This window comes from Osmerus eperlanus, chromosome 10 (assembly GCF_963692335.1).
Source record: "Osmerus eperlanus chromosome 10, fOsmEpe2.1, whole genome shotgun sequence".
NCBI classification, from domain to species: domain Eukaryota; kingdom Metazoa; phylum Chordata; class Actinopteri; order Osmeriformes; family Osmeridae; genus Osmerus; species Osmerus eperlanus.
Genome location: NC_085027.1, coordinates 10,470,025 through 10,485,560, shown reverse-complemented (window position 1 = coordinate 10,485,560; position 15,536 = coordinate 10,470,025). Strand labels below are relative to the sequence as shown.

At 41.8% G+C, this 15,536-nt stretch overlaps 2 protein-coding genes across 9 annotated transcripts in view; both read right to left on the bottom strand.

The window, feature by feature from the left end:
* Positions 1-1,094: 1,094 nt before the first annotated feature.
* scamp2l (secretory carrier membrane protein 2, like) lies at positions 1,095-6,779 on the bottom strand. Of its 2 annotated transcripts, none has more exons than XM_062471234.1 (9): positions 6,631-6,779; positions 6,097-6,174; positions 5,881-5,967; positions 5,369-5,498; positions 5,143-5,271; positions 4,685-4,844; positions 4,414-4,515; positions 3,646-3,763; positions 1,095-3,363 (listed from the first exon to the last, which is right to left on the bottom strand). In XM_062471234.1, exons 1-9 carry the CDS (start codon positions 6,685-6,687, stop codon positions 3,217-3,219), a joined length of 1,008 nt encoding a protein of 335 aa, XP_062327218.1. In that variant the 5' UTR covers positions 6,688-6,779; the 3' UTR covers positions 1,095-3,216. The 2 variants fall into 2 exon arrangements, with proteins under 2 accessions (XP_062327218.1, XP_062327219.1); XM_062471235.1 differs by having other exon boundaries at positions 5,378-5,498.
* Positions 6,780-7,472: 693 nt separating this feature from the next.
* myo9aa (myosin IXAa) overlaps positions 7,473-15,536 on the bottom strand; it is a 79,908-nt gene continuing 71,844 nt past the window's right edge. For 5 of the 7 annotated variants that reach the window (XM_062472122.1, XM_062472129.1, XM_062472128.1 and 2 more), the window contains 16 exons: positions 15,197-15,417; positions 14,825-14,941; positions 14,469-14,657; positions 14,265-14,312; positions 13,909-14,020; positions 12,909-12,970; positions 12,449-12,641; positions 12,179-12,307; positions 11,902-12,007; positions 11,567-11,698; positions 11,189-11,312; positions 10,865-10,918; positions 10,161-10,178; positions 9,619-9,827; positions 9,277-9,419; positions 7,473-9,149 (listed from right to left, as the gene is read on the bottom strand). In XM_062472122.1, coding sequence (XP_062328106.1) covers positions 8,659-9,149; positions 9,277-9,419; positions 9,619-9,827; positions 10,161-10,178; positions 10,865-10,918; positions 11,189-11,312; positions 11,567-11,698; positions 11,902-12,007; positions 12,179-12,307; positions 12,449-12,641; positions 12,909-12,970; positions 13,909-14,020; positions 14,265-14,312; positions 14,469-14,657; positions 14,825-14,941; positions 15,197-15,417 — 2,348 coding nt within the window. In that variant the 3' untranslated portion in view covers positions 7,473-8,658. The remainder of the gene's footprint in view (positions 9,150-9,276; positions 9,420-9,618; positions 9,828-10,160; positions 10,179-10,864; positions 10,919-11,188; positions 11,313-11,566; positions 11,699-11,901; positions 12,008-12,178; positions 12,308-12,448; positions 12,642-12,908; positions 12,971-13,908; positions 14,021-14,264; positions 14,313-14,468; positions 14,658-14,824; positions 14,942-15,196; positions 15,418-15,536) is intronic. The other 2 variants (XM_062472125.1, XM_062472127.1) reach the window with 2 other exon arrangements.

The window sequence follows — 15,536 nt, the reverse complement described above, 5'->3', positions numbered from 1 at the left end:
TCCCACATAAGCCTCCCATCTCAATCAGCTTCCAGTCAATCCGGTTGGCCCCCAGGAAGAGCTCCCACTGCAGGTCCCGGGCCCCCTGGTGCAGCAACACCAGGAGGCCCCTCTCAGTACACAGCCCCTCCAGTCGGAGACGCTCCAGGGCTAGGACCAGGAGGGGGTGAGGGAAAGGGAGGGGGGGAGTGTGAGTAGTTTTGAGAAAGAATCGCTCCCTTCTTGTTTGACCTCCTTTCTCACTTTCACTGTTTTTGTATGAGTTGGAGCAGTCTTCATGGACATAATAGTTGGTCCAATTTTAAGTCAGTCATTTAATTTTTTTATATGAGTAGCTCTAGATCATTTGACAATATCAAACAGGAAGTGGTTCATCCTTCACCAATAGTCACCTGGTTGTTCTAGAACACAACTGACAATGATGTCTGCATGGTGGAAGACTTGGTCACGGGGAGAGGGAGGGTGTAACTAATGTAGTGGTCACCCACATCCTGACATAGAATAGATAAAGGATTACTAACCTCATAGTCAACATAACAACATCCTCTTTAATTAACATTGCTCATCAGAGTCACATTTATTAACAAAAACAACCTACTAGCCAAACCCAGAGAGACATTAACAGACGTTGGGCCGCAGGGCTGTAAAAACCTTTGTCAAAACAGTTTTAAGATAAAGGAATTTGATTCCAACGTCGCCTATTGACGAACTGGCGTGAATGTGAGGATGCCAAAGGGACAGGCAGGAAGCACACCCTGACATGGGCACACCTGCTGATGTTCTCACAGCATCATTGTCATAGCCTATAGGTGTAGTCGGTGAAAATATCAGCAAAATGCAACAACTTGTACGGGACCCCTCAACTTTATGAAGGGGCCCCTTAACTCCCCCTTCCAATATACAATTCAGTTGCAATATCTGTTGTAGGTAAATCGAGACCCATTCATTGTTGTACCGTGCTGGGGTTAGCGCCGTACAGCCATAGGGATCACTCGTAGTAACTTTCCCCTCGTCAGTAGTTCTAATGAAACTGTAACATCTCTCGGCTCGGACACCTGATGACTAACGCTCAGAAGCAGCACAACGGCCTCCTCTGGAGTTTCTGACTTTTATTTATCTGTACCCGGCACTTAAGGTGCACAAAACTTGACATTTTGACCAGCATCATCCATCAAATGTTAAAATAAGGTCCAATGACACACCAAAAAAATCTCACATTCAGATGTGTGGACTGGAATTGCAATTGTATTAAGAACTATGAGTATGAACAATGATAAATCAATTCATGGAACTTGATGGTAACGTTAAATCTATAAATTACGCAGTTACGCAGGGCCAGTTCTAGAAGGACCTCTTTGGGTGAGCTATAACAAAACTAGAGCCAGCCCCTATTAGATCAGATCAGAATCTATGACATATTTTAAAAGCCTTCTGTCAAATGTGCATTATAACATTTCAGAAATATGTACAGAGAAACAAGACAGATTGCAATAATAAAAAACGACTCCCATGAATTACAGTACAGTAAACCCAGTTACATTATTAGGAGAAAGAAAAAACATCATACCTGTACATTTCTAACCATCTTAGGAAAAACACAACAAAAAGGATGTCAGCAAAATGTACATGCAAAAAGCAGACTGTACATATTTTGTATACTTTTCTCACTGGGTTAGAAAAGATTTGTAACATCCATGATTGCAGCAATTGAGTGAACAAAATGCAAATTCACATAAGCCAGTGTCTGCTAGATGTAACAGATAGGCACATAGCAATGAATATAAAAAGAGACAGTATTCAGCTTTACTTGAAGAGCAGTGTCTGGCAAACGTACATTCAATAACACAGGGTTATACAACTGCTACGCTGCTACTTGAGTCAAGACTAGTTGTATTTTGATCGTTGCCATTTTTGTTGAACTCTACACTGCAGACAATACAGTTGCCTTACATCTGATATCCTTTCAGGCAGATGCATCATTATTAAATGATCTAGTAATTTGTTCTGTCAGCTCATTCACACAAACACCCATTCCTGCACTAAATACATTCAAAATCCATTGCTATAATGCCACAACACCCATGTTAACTAATTCTAAGGTGATTCAAATGGAGAAAAAGAAAATTATGCATATAACCAGATTAAACTGATACAAATGCAAACTTTATGTATATTCAGAAAGACATGGGCGATTTGATTGATAAATAATCAGTTTGCAAAAAACCTTCACCGGTTAAAAGCTTGTTACTCAAACCCAGATTTAGTGGGTCATCTCAGGTAAACTACAAGTCTTCCTTTAGGCATCCACAAATGCCATTTCCATACTTCATTTATAGTATCTCTTCCAATTACACGTATTGTACAACTGCGTGATTATAGAAATATAATATGTAACAAAAAAACGTCATACCACGTCCATCATCAATCAACATTAGAGGAAACTGCAAATAAGTAAATTGGCAGCCCTTTGCTGTCCTGTCCAAGACTGGGCTTTACACAATCCTATATGTTATTCCTTCAGTAACATTCCTTCAGTAACATGGTTCTACCTTCCCTGTGGCCTAACAGTTTTACTTGTGTACAGTTCTCAAATCCAAACAGGTGTCCTGAGGAACAGACCCGTCTGGATATAGTTAAATATAACTAGTACAGGTAATTTCAAGAAGAGCCATTCAAATTGTGTTTAGTTGGCCTGATTTGATTAACAATCATTAATAATTATTGAATCGTTGAAAAATAATAATAAAAATCAAGAATAAAGATTCTAGGGATATGACAGGAAAGGAGACTTTACGTGCCAGAGGTAAACAAATAGAACACGTTACTTTCATGATTTCTCTAATAAATTAGGACACCAGAGTATTTAGTAGTCAGTCCAGTGTTCTCTGAGGTCACTGACTAATTTTCTGTCACTGCATTAGTCCCAAAATTCTTGTACAGCCTCCTCCCCTTCTTTCAAACCTGATGATGTACAATATGACACAATATGGGACACTTGCATGCATCCACCAATCCGTTCAAGCCATGCATTCAGATTGCTATTTCTCATATCACTTGTATAAACAAACTGGACCTTGGAGGGGATGGTAAGGTATTGGAATTTGACCTGGGAAAAGAAATTGGGATCTGACCAGACTGGCATCAATAAATGCACAGCAGAAAGTAATTTCATGAGGAAGACTAAGACTTTGGAGTTGGCTCTGGTGGTCTGATGGCCTAGTTTCTCTGGAAGGCGCCCTGGGCGGCAGAGGAGGCTGCGCCAGCTGCTGCACTCTGGAAGGTGCTATTAGTGAAGACCCCCTGGGAGAACTCCTGCTGGGCCTTGTTGAAGCTGGCCCCTGTCCGCCGGTACTTGGAGTGGACCTTGTGTAAGGGAAGGGTAAAGCAAATACCAAGCAGGGAGTTAGAGTGTAGCCAGACTTTGACTGTTTCCTAGATTCTTTCTCTTCAAGGATTCCTTGAAGATATCTATGTTTATGGCCCCTTCACCTTCCTGTATCATATTGCCTTCTATTATATTACAATTGCATTGTATAGCCTCACCACACAAGTGTGACGCAAGGTGCTTATTGGCTAAATATGAACATCCCCTATATAAATCATAATTTCATTTCATCAACTAGTAAGAGCCAAAAAATACTGTACCATTTTCAGCAGGATGACTGCGAGAACAGCGTTTACAGTGAAGAAGCCCGCCACTACCATCATGACCACAGCTACTGCCACGTTAGTTCTGATCATGGAGATTGATGCTATCCATCCACTAGAGAACCACACAACAACAAGGACATGATTTTACAGTATTTACATATATGCAGCCAGACATTTATCGGAAACACAGTCAAAGGATAATCAGTGTATTGTATATGCATATCAATCTAAATAAATAAAAGCATACATATGAATGGAGCAAACATTCGCAAGTTCACACCAATGACCAACAGTAAAGCGTAGGCAAAGCTTATATGAATGACGATAGCGATGTTCGTTTCCAATAATGAGAGGAGAGAGGAGAAAAGGCCAACAGTTGTGAGAACCCAGAGAGGTAAAGAGAGCTGAACAGAGTGCCACACACTTACAAAGTAACCCCCAGGACAAAGAGCACACCATCAGGTTAGGCTCAGCAGGAATCTGTCAAAGAGATGGCAAGAGAGGAGATGCAGGACAGGATGTGTGCACACTCACATACACCCAACAAGATGAGAAGAGAAAAACCCCACACACTTACAATACGTAAACCTACACATGCACTAACGTACACAGACAATTCAATATAAGCATTTGGACATGTGCCTTTATATATGCACGCACACACACACTGTGTAGAGTACGATTTTAGAATTGTTTTACATATTGTTTAAAACCCATGGAGTGCTTGCCTTCTCTCCCTTTCTCACACACACACTTCCTGACCTGTTTCCCCAACTGGGGATCCCCACACTTTGGATTATGTAAACCGCCACTTGGAAGAAAAAGACGAAGAAGAAGAAAAAAAAGCTGAAGGAACTATCCGACCTGTGGATAGAGAGAGAAAAATGAAATATGACTTTGAAATCCTCCTTTCTTGATATGCCACTTGCACTGAAGCCATAATGCTGTCTAAAATAGCAAACAGCTGAAATAAAATACAAAAATAAAAACAAGAACAAAAACTTGTTTAGAGCAAGACCAGAAAAGCACTTGCCTGAAGGCTTTGTAAACTGGCCTGTACCAACAGATGAGCGAGACGGGGGTGAAGAGGATAAACCAAAGGATGGACAAACCAAAGTCCACCCCCTTCCCCGCGTCAGTGGTAAAATAGGCCAGGCAGGCCAACACATTGAGGAAGAGGGTGACACTGTGAACTGGAAAGACAAGACATTTATGTTTGGGTCATTAAGCAGAAAGTGGTATTGGAGAGGGCTAGAATGTTGATTGGGTTCATATTAGCATAACACAACCAGTGTGGTTAGTCCATGGAACATGGCTCAGCTATGCATTAAGTTCTACATCTACACTATGTAAATTGTAAACTTTACAAATGCCTAAACAAGAATGACAGAAATATTTTTCTCACATAGAAACCAGCCTGTCACACAAAAGCCTGAGTTACAGCTAAAAGGCCCAGTTCAACTTTAGGTTAACCAATCACAGTGTACATACACATCCATAGGTAGTACATTCTCTTGCAAATCTTCTGGTATTCCTCAGGGATGTCCTCATTGAAATCTTGGTAGAAGCAGGGCTTCAAAGGGAAAAACTTGGGAAGTGGTGGCCAATTGTTTTCTTTGACTGCCAAAGATAGAAATATAACTGTAATCCGTTAACTGATAACAAACATGTGCAGTACTCTGATCTCCCCTAAACCTGACCAGAAAGGTAAACCTACCGGGATCACCTGCTGATCCTCCTTGGCTCCTGTTCTGCAGCTCCTTTTCTTTGCGATCCAGTTCGGCTGCTTTCCTCTCCAGCTCCTCCTGCTGCCTGATCAGGTTGGCCTGAGCTGCAGCAGCCGTAGCCTGGTGGGCCACATGAAACGGATATTGATTAACGGCCACATCTTTGTTTTCGTACCTAATTCGCTTTTTACCTAATTATATTGTCTAATATATTTTATCTACAAAATGGGCAAGTGTGGAATACTGAAGATGGATGCTAGTTGGAAGATTTTATATTTTATACTTTTTACCTGAAAGTGTCTCAATATTTAGAAAAATAGAACTTCAATGAAAAAACAGTGCCATCTTAAACTTTTCTATTTGAAATTCCAATGGTTGTCCTTGGATTAACTGAGGCATAAGAAACTCCAACTGTGAATGTGTGGGATTATAATGACTAATAAATTAAAGGTGGGCAAATAGTTAGTCTCACTGGTTATTTTCATAGATTGGCAACACTCACCTGCGGACTAGGTTCCACTGATGCTTGCAAAACTGCTGGTTGAGAGGAGGCAGCAGAGATGGGGATAGTGGTGCCTGACTGGCTCCCCTGAAAGACAGATACCAAAACACAGTTCTGCCATGACATACTATGAAATGAAAACGGCAGTTAAGATTAGTGAACTAATGTTGAATGTACGTGTAGAACACATGCCTACTACTACATGACAAACCGTACCATTAAATTAGATGAAAAAGGGTTGAATTCTTCAACATGTTCAATCCCACCAGTTGTGACTTCTGTGACTGAGGCATCCTGGATGACAGAAGACACAAACATTACTTGCCTACTGAACCGTCTTTGTCACTGTAATTTGACAAAATGCAACATTAACATTCATCTCGGGGGAAAAAACACCTCGAAAGTTCGACACAAAGATGCAAACTCTGAACTATTTAGACAAAATACTAAACCACTTATCTCTTTTATTTAATGTGGTTGACGTTTACCTGCAGGCCTACCTGTTTTAGGTAAGGCCTTTCCACAGACTACACGTGTCATGTCGTACACAAATTTCCCTGTATATGACTGGTTGATAATATATCAATCACACTACGTTGTCAATTTTGAACACGGAAGTAGCCTTGTGGCTCAACCCAGCAACCAACCAAACAGGTTTCTGTTGCGGCATATCTTTTTACAGCCTTGGAACGGGAACAAATAAAATGAAGTAGGCTACATGCCAGTTACAAGCATACATTCGTTACTCACCTGGAAAGGGTTGACATCCATTGGATCTACGAAAGGGTTGTTGTCAAATTCCGACATTGTTCTGACCGTGTTTTCCCTTGGAAGTAAACAAAATGACAGATCGTGCCTCCTTGCTAGCTGGTGTCTGTTGATAGCGCACAGACAGCGACTTTGTGCGCACGCGTGGGAGTGTCTATCGTCTGCGTCATTTAGGGGCCGTCTTAAATTATTTATACATTAACTTGATTCTTAGAAATAAGGTATTATGAGTTACAAATTCGTAATTTTCGCATGACTGCCTTTTAGTCTGTTTTAATGTTCGTAACACTAAATTCCAATCTTGACCCTGACAAAATAATAAGCCTCAACGTGGCAATATTTTTACTCATTAACATTTTGTTGACATGTAGGCCTACGTAACTGTAAAATACCTTCAAAATAGCGTACTCCAAATTTCATGATCATAGTAATTAAATAACCCCACAATATAGTAGTCACATTCATACCGGTGTCTGCCGGTGTAATCGAACAGCGGTTTGTAGCGACATATGTGATTAGGCAATTGATGTAAACACGGACAAAACACTGAAATTAAAGTTGCACAATAACCATGTTATATTGTGTGCATTAATATTTAGAAATCTGAGTGTATGAAAATACATATATCAGAGAATCTGTGGATTGTTGTTTTGTTGCATCCACAACTTTGAATTAATTGCAAGTAGCCTACTTAAACGGCAAATATTCAGAACCAAATTGAGGTGTTTGATTTTTGTCAAGTTTCCAGACAACCTGACTATAGGGAGTAGTTTATAAACTATTGTTGTGTACATAATAAACAATTTACAAAGAGTCAGAGTGAGTAATGTTTGAACCTTTAAACTTTATGGCACCATCTGTCATTTATTCCAATAGACTGCTCTCTCTATAGAAAACACATTTTAAGCGACAAAAACAACCATAAAGGTGAACAAATTGCAATAACACAAATAATGACATACAATATAACTTCATGTATGGTATGGTTGCTATTGACAGCCAACACTGAAAGCCCAGAATTTGGAGAATGGGGGAGAGAAGGGGGGTGGGGTACATTATCCTGTACAACACAATTATTGTATGGCTGTTAAGCAGTGAATGCAGTGATTGTATGCACATCCAACATTTTTACAAAGCTAGGATCCCCTTGGCTGGAATACACACCAGCTTACTTGGTCCCTTTGATGGCGGTATATTCCTCGCAAGAGGAAAAAGCAGCACAAACTTAAAACACATGAAGTGGTTTTTCTCTCTCTCTCTTTTTCTCTCACTCGCACGCACGCACGCACACACACACCCCAAATCCGTAAATCAATACTCAAGCAAAAGATAAATATTTGACTTCAACTACCCAGCATTTACTGGTGTTCAGGATTTTTACAGTATTTATACCTGTATAATAGTTATATAGATTTATATTTTTCATGAAATTAAAATTTATTAAATAGGCTTAAGGGAAAAATACATTTGTAATAATAAGAGCAATCACTGCTTACACTGATTGTAATTGAACTGTAAACTTTAAAGCAGCCAATGATTGGGAGCTTATCAAGTTCATTAATACCATGCTTTTGATGGCACAGTCATCCGCTTTCATCCATTTAACTCCACCTCCTCTTTTCCGCTTCGGGGATCCCAGCGAGAGGAGAACTCCTACATGCAGAAAGGACTTCCAGCTATCCCATTCCCTTTTCTCTGCTTTCCTGCTCCATCTGTCTCTCATCGGCTCGGAGGCCCAGACCTGCAGAGGGACCATGGGGTGTGGGGGGTAGTTGAGCCCACAGTGGGTGATCTCTTCCTCTGGGCCCCCTGCAACTACCAATCCTCTCTGGAGGTGAACACTCGATGCATGGCACTTCGCGACAGTTTTCTGCTCTCTGTGGACTCTGACGGGGAAAAGGCTAAGCTGTAGTGCTTGAGGAGGAGCAAGGGGCGACTGCCTGTCCAGCTCTGCCCTCAGTGGGCGCGGTTATCAGCTGGGGGGTTGGGCAGGAAGTGCTTTGGTGTCCTTCATACCATGAACTCGTTGCTGCCGTATAAGACCAGCTGCTGTGGTATATCTGGAGGGTCCCTACTGTGGCCCCCACCGTCCCTGGAGTGTCGCAAGGTCGATGGCTTTGCTCCCTTGAGTTTCTGTTTACCCTTCTCTGGGTTGAAGGTGCCTCGGCTGCTAAACTGGGGCCTCTCCTCATATGGACCTTCCTGATCAAGCGACGTGGGGGCAAAGTCAAGGCTGTCACGGCGAGGACACTGGGCCAGGCATGGCCCCTGGGCAGAGCTGGAGCCAGAGGTGGGTGACTTGGAGCGGAATCGGAAGCGGCGTGCGGTGGTGGAGGACGATGAGGAAGAGGGGTGGAGGTGTGAGGAAGATGACAGAGAGGAAACTGTGGAGCAGGAGTCCACCGAGTCCAGGGAGTCAGGCTGCCTGTGGAGAGCCCGCCGACGCTGGCTCTTTCCTTCAGACTTCTTGGGCCGGGTGGTGGCTAGCGCTGGGCCTCTCTCTAACAGGGACACAGATTAACATGATTGGTCAAGGATGAACCATTTCAGTCAATCTGTCAACAGCAGCCTTAAAGGGATGTAGATGTGATATATCTTGCTACACTGTACTGTATGATCATGTTGTACCAGAGAAGTCAGAGGTGCCTCCCTCAGAATCCAAGTTGACGTTCTCAGAGCTGTCTGCCGTTCCGATGGAGGCCTCAGACTCCAGGGTCTCATCGTCGGATGCTCGTGGCTCCAGGCTCAGCATCTCGAAGGTCAGCTCCTCTCTGCGGAAACGAACATCAGAGAGGTCAAACAACCATTCACCAATACGCTTTACTTTTAGTGTCATAGGAGATGTTAAACTGTGTCTCTCTTGACCCCTGCATTCATCAACACTGAAGGGGGTGTAGACTATTTAAACATTTCTTAGCATAGTATTACCTGTCGTGACATTTTGAAAAAACATGAAATATAAGTACGTACTTCTCTTTCTCCAGTCTCTCTATCTGCTCTGTCAGCACTCTCTCCTCATGCTGCATGATTGCCTGCTGGTGCTCCGACACCTCGGGCTCCAGCCCCGCCCCCTCCTCGCCCGTGTTGTCCTCCATCCCTGCATCAGTCACCGGCGGCAACCGGGGGCTCACTGGTGGTGAGGGCGTGTGATAACTCAGTCGCCTCAAGTGGCCCTTGCCCTGCAAACACAAACAAAAACATTTAGCAAGAGAAGCACATGTGTATATTTGTAAGCAGTACTAATTGAAAATGACAAATATTACTGTATTTATATGTACCAACCATAAGTATACCATGGTCATATACTGTAGTTGTGCCATTAATCACCAATTTGTGTTATGCTATAGTATACAGTTAACGACTACAAACAAACACCCATGGCCATACCTCGCAGGCATGCAGTATACTCCTGAATACACACAACTACATGCTACCCTCTCACACATCATCTAAGAACCTTATTGGGTCCACCTTACTGTATATCCGTGAAAGTGTAATTATGATAGTGTTACCTTTTTGGCCGAATTGTGCTGCATGTTTCAAAATATAAAATAAATAAGAGAGCACAGAATGTCAATATGCCCTACATCTAATTGATTACAGTCTCTGAAATTTTTCTTTTTGACTGTTCCAGAGAATGTTATATCATATTTAAAGGAATTTAAAAGAATAATATAAAAATATTATTGGATTCAATACTCCTGGAAATACATAACCATTATTATTTAATAAAGCAACCAATTACTAATGTATTAGATCAAAAAGGGTTAAGTAAATTAATGAAGTTATCAACTGTTTAAATGAAAATGACCAAACTGAAAAGTATACTGGACCATAAGGTAATGCAATAATTGTCATGTGTTTGAATGGAAACAGTCAAGAGCAGAGGGCCTTTGCTGCTGGCAGTGGGCAGAGTTTGTGTTCCATAGCCTTCCCTACGTAGTCACAATCAAATTAAAAACAATTGCATGATTACATTACTGTATGTCCAGTCAATGTCATGAACTTTAATCTACAAGTCAGACATAGTTACAGTATACAAAAGAAGAGATATGGGAAAATAGATAGACACGATGGCCGTCATTCTATGATGCGAGCGGTCACAGGTTCAACATTAGCCATAAAAAGAGGCACAGACAATCAGCCATTGCCACCGTCACAACAAAATGGCTGCCAGATGACTGTGCACAATGCGTTACAATGTGTGGATACATACCGGCACCGCACTGCGGGCTATGCTCATAAATCTAACAGCTATCATTACAGGTTTCTAGATCAGGAAAAGGATCAAAAGGAAAGAAAGGTATTGACAGAATTAGGAGGGAAAAACAAGGTGGAAAAAAGGAACTCAGAGTTAAGGAGTAAGAAAATACACTATGAAGTGTGTAGGAAATAGGAAAGGTCTGCTAGTGTGTAGGAAATAGGAAAGGTCAGCTAGTTTTAGGCATATAGTTTCAACAAATAATGAAGAAATAATTGAAGGCACTTTTTTGCAGTTCATGGTCTCAAACCTGACGAGGGACATGGTCTTGGATCTTACCATTGATCTTCGTATGAGGGTCAGTCTGCACTTTGCTTTATTCTCTGCAAATTCCAGGCTGTTGATGTCTTTTAGTCTGGCCCTGTATTTGTTCATCTGTTCCACAATGATAAGCTCCACACACCTACAGCATAAAATGGCATAGTCATTCGGAAGTACTAAAATAGATGTGATGTATTCAAAAATACTGTAGACTAAAAACTCTACTAGTACAATATCCAAAAGGTCCCCTACGGGATACCAATGGCCCTGCAGTCACAACTATAAAAGTGATATATTATAAAATTAGTTGGACTAAAACTATTACTGTAGGTGGCTTTGAGTTGGCATTAGCAGTTAGTATTATACATAATACAAGCCAGTAAACTTAAGTCTTACGCTGTTGTCTTCCCAATGTCCTGGACGCTCTGCAGTGGGTCAATGGTGTCTGGACACCGTAGGATGCAGGGGGCAAAAACGATGGCCAATGCGTTGGCTGACATACGGTTGGTTTCCTCCTGTAAGGCAATCCTGAAAATACAAATCCCATGATTCACCTCAGCTAAGGGCAGATTACAGAAAGGAGAGTAAGTTCTATATTTTTTATTTTGATGGCTTGGTTTTACAATTCTTTACTTGATTTTCGATGGAGCAGCAATTTGATTTGATAACAGGTCTCAGGATTATTAGATTCCTGATCCCAAACTGCCATGCCAGTTTCTAGAACCTCTTACCTGACCAGGTGAAATATGAGGCGCTCCAGGGTATTTAGGTGAGTTCTGCTCAGTTGGTCGATGATGGAGTACACTCCTCGGATCACCTCCTTTCTGTCTTGCAAACCTAAAAAGAGAAAAAATATGGTTCTGATCTTCAAATTATATATATATCCAGTTCTTGATCACCCTCAATGAAATGTTCCTGGAAATACAGAGAATTAATATTTGCTGAATGCCATATGACAAGAAAATAAACTATAGTTAAATGCTAATTTAATTAAGTTTTAGAATTTACACATGGCACGGAGAAATTCCTCGTAAAGTTCAAAGGTCATGAGGGGGTTCGGCAGGTCCCGTAACCACTGTTTGAAAACGCTCCCAATGACGTGGATGTTGTAGTCATCAAGATTCATGCTCTCCACATCTAGACAAACAGCATAGGGAAAGATGTTACATTTAGTATTTAGCAACTGTATGAAAATATAATTTGCTTTAGTGAATAGGCTAGCTTGGTCTTCTGTCCATCTATCACCAGGCCATTACCATTACCACTAGTCAGCATTACCTGTGTCCAGACCCTGCTTGAGCTCCTTGATCTTATTGGTGGAGCCGGACTTCCGGTAGATTCCTTCGGTGTAGAGGCCATGCATCTCAATGTAATTGATGAGCTTTTCAACCACAAGGGGCACCGTCCGCTCGTCATTGGTCAGACGGGAAACCTCAACTCCAAACTGCCTGGAGGAGAGCTCCGGATCGTACTGTTCATGGATACAGGCATTAAGTTGCAGAAACACAGAACACAGTCAAATACAGATGGCAGAGTGTCAGTGAAAGGGAGAGAAAGTGAAAGATACAGACTGATTATACTTTCTTTTACAAAGATTTTCCTGGAATTGAATTCCCTTTTCAGCTAGCATGTCAATACTTCCAAGTAACTGATCTCCAGTGGCTTCCCCAGCTTGAGTTGCACACAACAATAATAAATGTCACAGGATTGTGCAGTGACACAATATGGCCGCCCTTACCTTTTTACTGCATTTGGTCGTCATCTTCAAGCAGCACTTTCTGTGGCAAGCATACCTGCACACTGAACTCACACAACCGGAGAAATGCATGTCAGAACAATGAACCACCGAAAGGCTATGCCTCCTCATCATTCCTTAGTTTTTTTTGAAAATCAAACAGATATCTGCAGCTAACTGACTAAAGCAAGACAAAGGCAACATTGGCAGGATAGGAGAAACCATCCTGTCTGAAAGAGGGCAAACAGTGTTGGGAGAGCTCCAAACATGGGCAGCCACACACCCCATGAGTCCAGTTGAAAACAATCTAATTAAGAGTGATAGGACTGTTAGGGATGTGTGGTTGAGCGTTTGTGTTTCTTATATACTAGTGTAATAATTGGACCAATACGCTGTTCCTATTGGTCCAGAAGACTTTCTCAAAAGTTAATAATACCGTTTATATACCTCCTGAAAGTTCGCAGAAGTAAATAAACGGATTTATGGACCTAGCAACAAGCTGTTGCCTTGGAGATGTAGCCATTGACCTTAACAACGTGGCATCTGCTCGGCAACAAAGTAGCCTAAATTGCCCCCCAAAAAACTAAAACAACCAAATATGGTTTCTGCACAGGTCCGCAAACGCCCCGCAATCGCTTCCCGTTTTAAAGAAGTATCTGAAGCAGACAGAAGACGAATTGATGTTGTTGATATGTTGCCTTGGAGGTGTAGTGACGTCACCAGTGCAAGTGCAGCTGATTGCTCTGACAACATGGCGTCTGCTCCAGATTCGACGTGTTTGATTTGGGATTTTACCACGTATTGTTGTAGTATATAAGAAACCAAATGTTTACTCCTCGACAGGTCAGCAAACGCTTTGTCTTAAAAAAAACGATTTGTTTGTAAACCTCGACCTACGGTCTCGGTTAACAAACGTTTTAACAAATCTCGGTTTACAAAGGTGTTTGTAGAACTGTCGAGGAGTAAACATTTGCTGTTTGTGTGCGTCCGTGTGTGTACTCACGTTTGCAGACACAGGCTCGGTCCATCATCCAGATAAGGGAGGAGCAATACTCGCAGTAGGTGGGTATGCTGTACTGGGTGGACTTGAAAATGTGGCCATTGTGCTCTTCTACCTACAGGGGGCAGAGAACATGCTTTACATGCTGTAGTTAACTAGAACGTTTCTGTGGACTTTTAACTCATTGGTGAGTTTATTCATATTAATAAAATAATATAGGGAAGATGGAAGCAAGGTAAACAGACTATGTATAGCACTAGATATTGGACCAACAACTTGTAGTCCAATGTCTAGTTCTGCCAATAAGAAAGTAAACTGATTATCTGCAAATCATTTCGAAGGCGTGAGCCGAGACTCACAATGTCCATGTCCTTTTTCCTCCTCTTTTTGCGTTCCATTTTGGGAACCTGTAGGGAGAAAATAGACAGTGCATACATTTTCTTCTGCCTTGATTTCAAACAAATAACGAATAATGTTGTTTGTCTGATGGTTATTTGTATAGCATAACCCTGAAAATACTGGTAAATTCAGAAAATGTTTGTAAATACAAAATCAAAAAGTACCTTGCTGAGGATGGGATCCAGAGGCTTGTACTCTGTCATGAACTCATCCAGGAAGACTTTAAAGGTGTTGACCCACACCTTAACGGGAGACTCCCTCCAGTCTCTCTGCTCTTGGCGCATGGTCTTCTCCAGGATGTGCTCAAACAGAGCGTACAGGTCTTTGTAGCGAATCCTCTTCCCATCATCCATCTGAATAACGGATTAGAGATGCACATAAGGGGTACCGAATACAGATTTTCACTTGAGTTCAAGTACTTAAACTAATTTATCCTGGCTTTCCTGTATTCCTTTCTCTTTACTATATTGTCCTCTGGAAAATATTTTGACAGATAAGAGGGTGCTTCCACTATACTAACCGCCAGAGCCGTGGAGTAGGAGTTGAAAATGTTGAGGCGAAACTCCTTCAGGGCCTTCTTGAAGACTACGTCCACCATGGTATCTTTCTTACTGTCCTCCGTGTCCAAGTCATTGATCTATGATACGGATTAAAAGTAATGGTCATTAAAACGGACATAATTTCAAGGGTGAAAAGATTGATATTTGTGGGAAAGTAACTATACATACAACTCATACAATTAGACAGTAAACTGATGCAAAGCAACAAAAGCACAAACATTCTACTTTCTACATTCAAACTCACCAATAAGTATGTAATCTATCCGTATTTGAGTGAGTGTAAATGTGTGTATATCTGCGCTGCATGCATGCATTTAGTTTTACCCCCACACCTTTTTCATTAAGAAGTCATTCATGCTCCTGTAGTCGTTGGCACAGGTCAAGATCTGTAGCGCGTCGTTCTGCCACTGGGCAGGCTCCAGAGCCACACTGCTGATCTTCACGCTGCGCCGCCTCTTCACCTTGGGCGAGGGCTCCTTGTTCTCCTTGAACTCCCGCCCTGCACGCTCCAGTGTCAAGTCAGGACTCCGAGGGGGCGACATGTACTCTTGACCTAAAAAGATAAGGGTGGAGGGGGGGGGGGGGTATCACAACCAATTGAAAAGCCCTTTGGTACAAACACACTATCTTTTAAACAGGTTTAGTGTAGAGTTGTAATGTGCTGCTTTCATT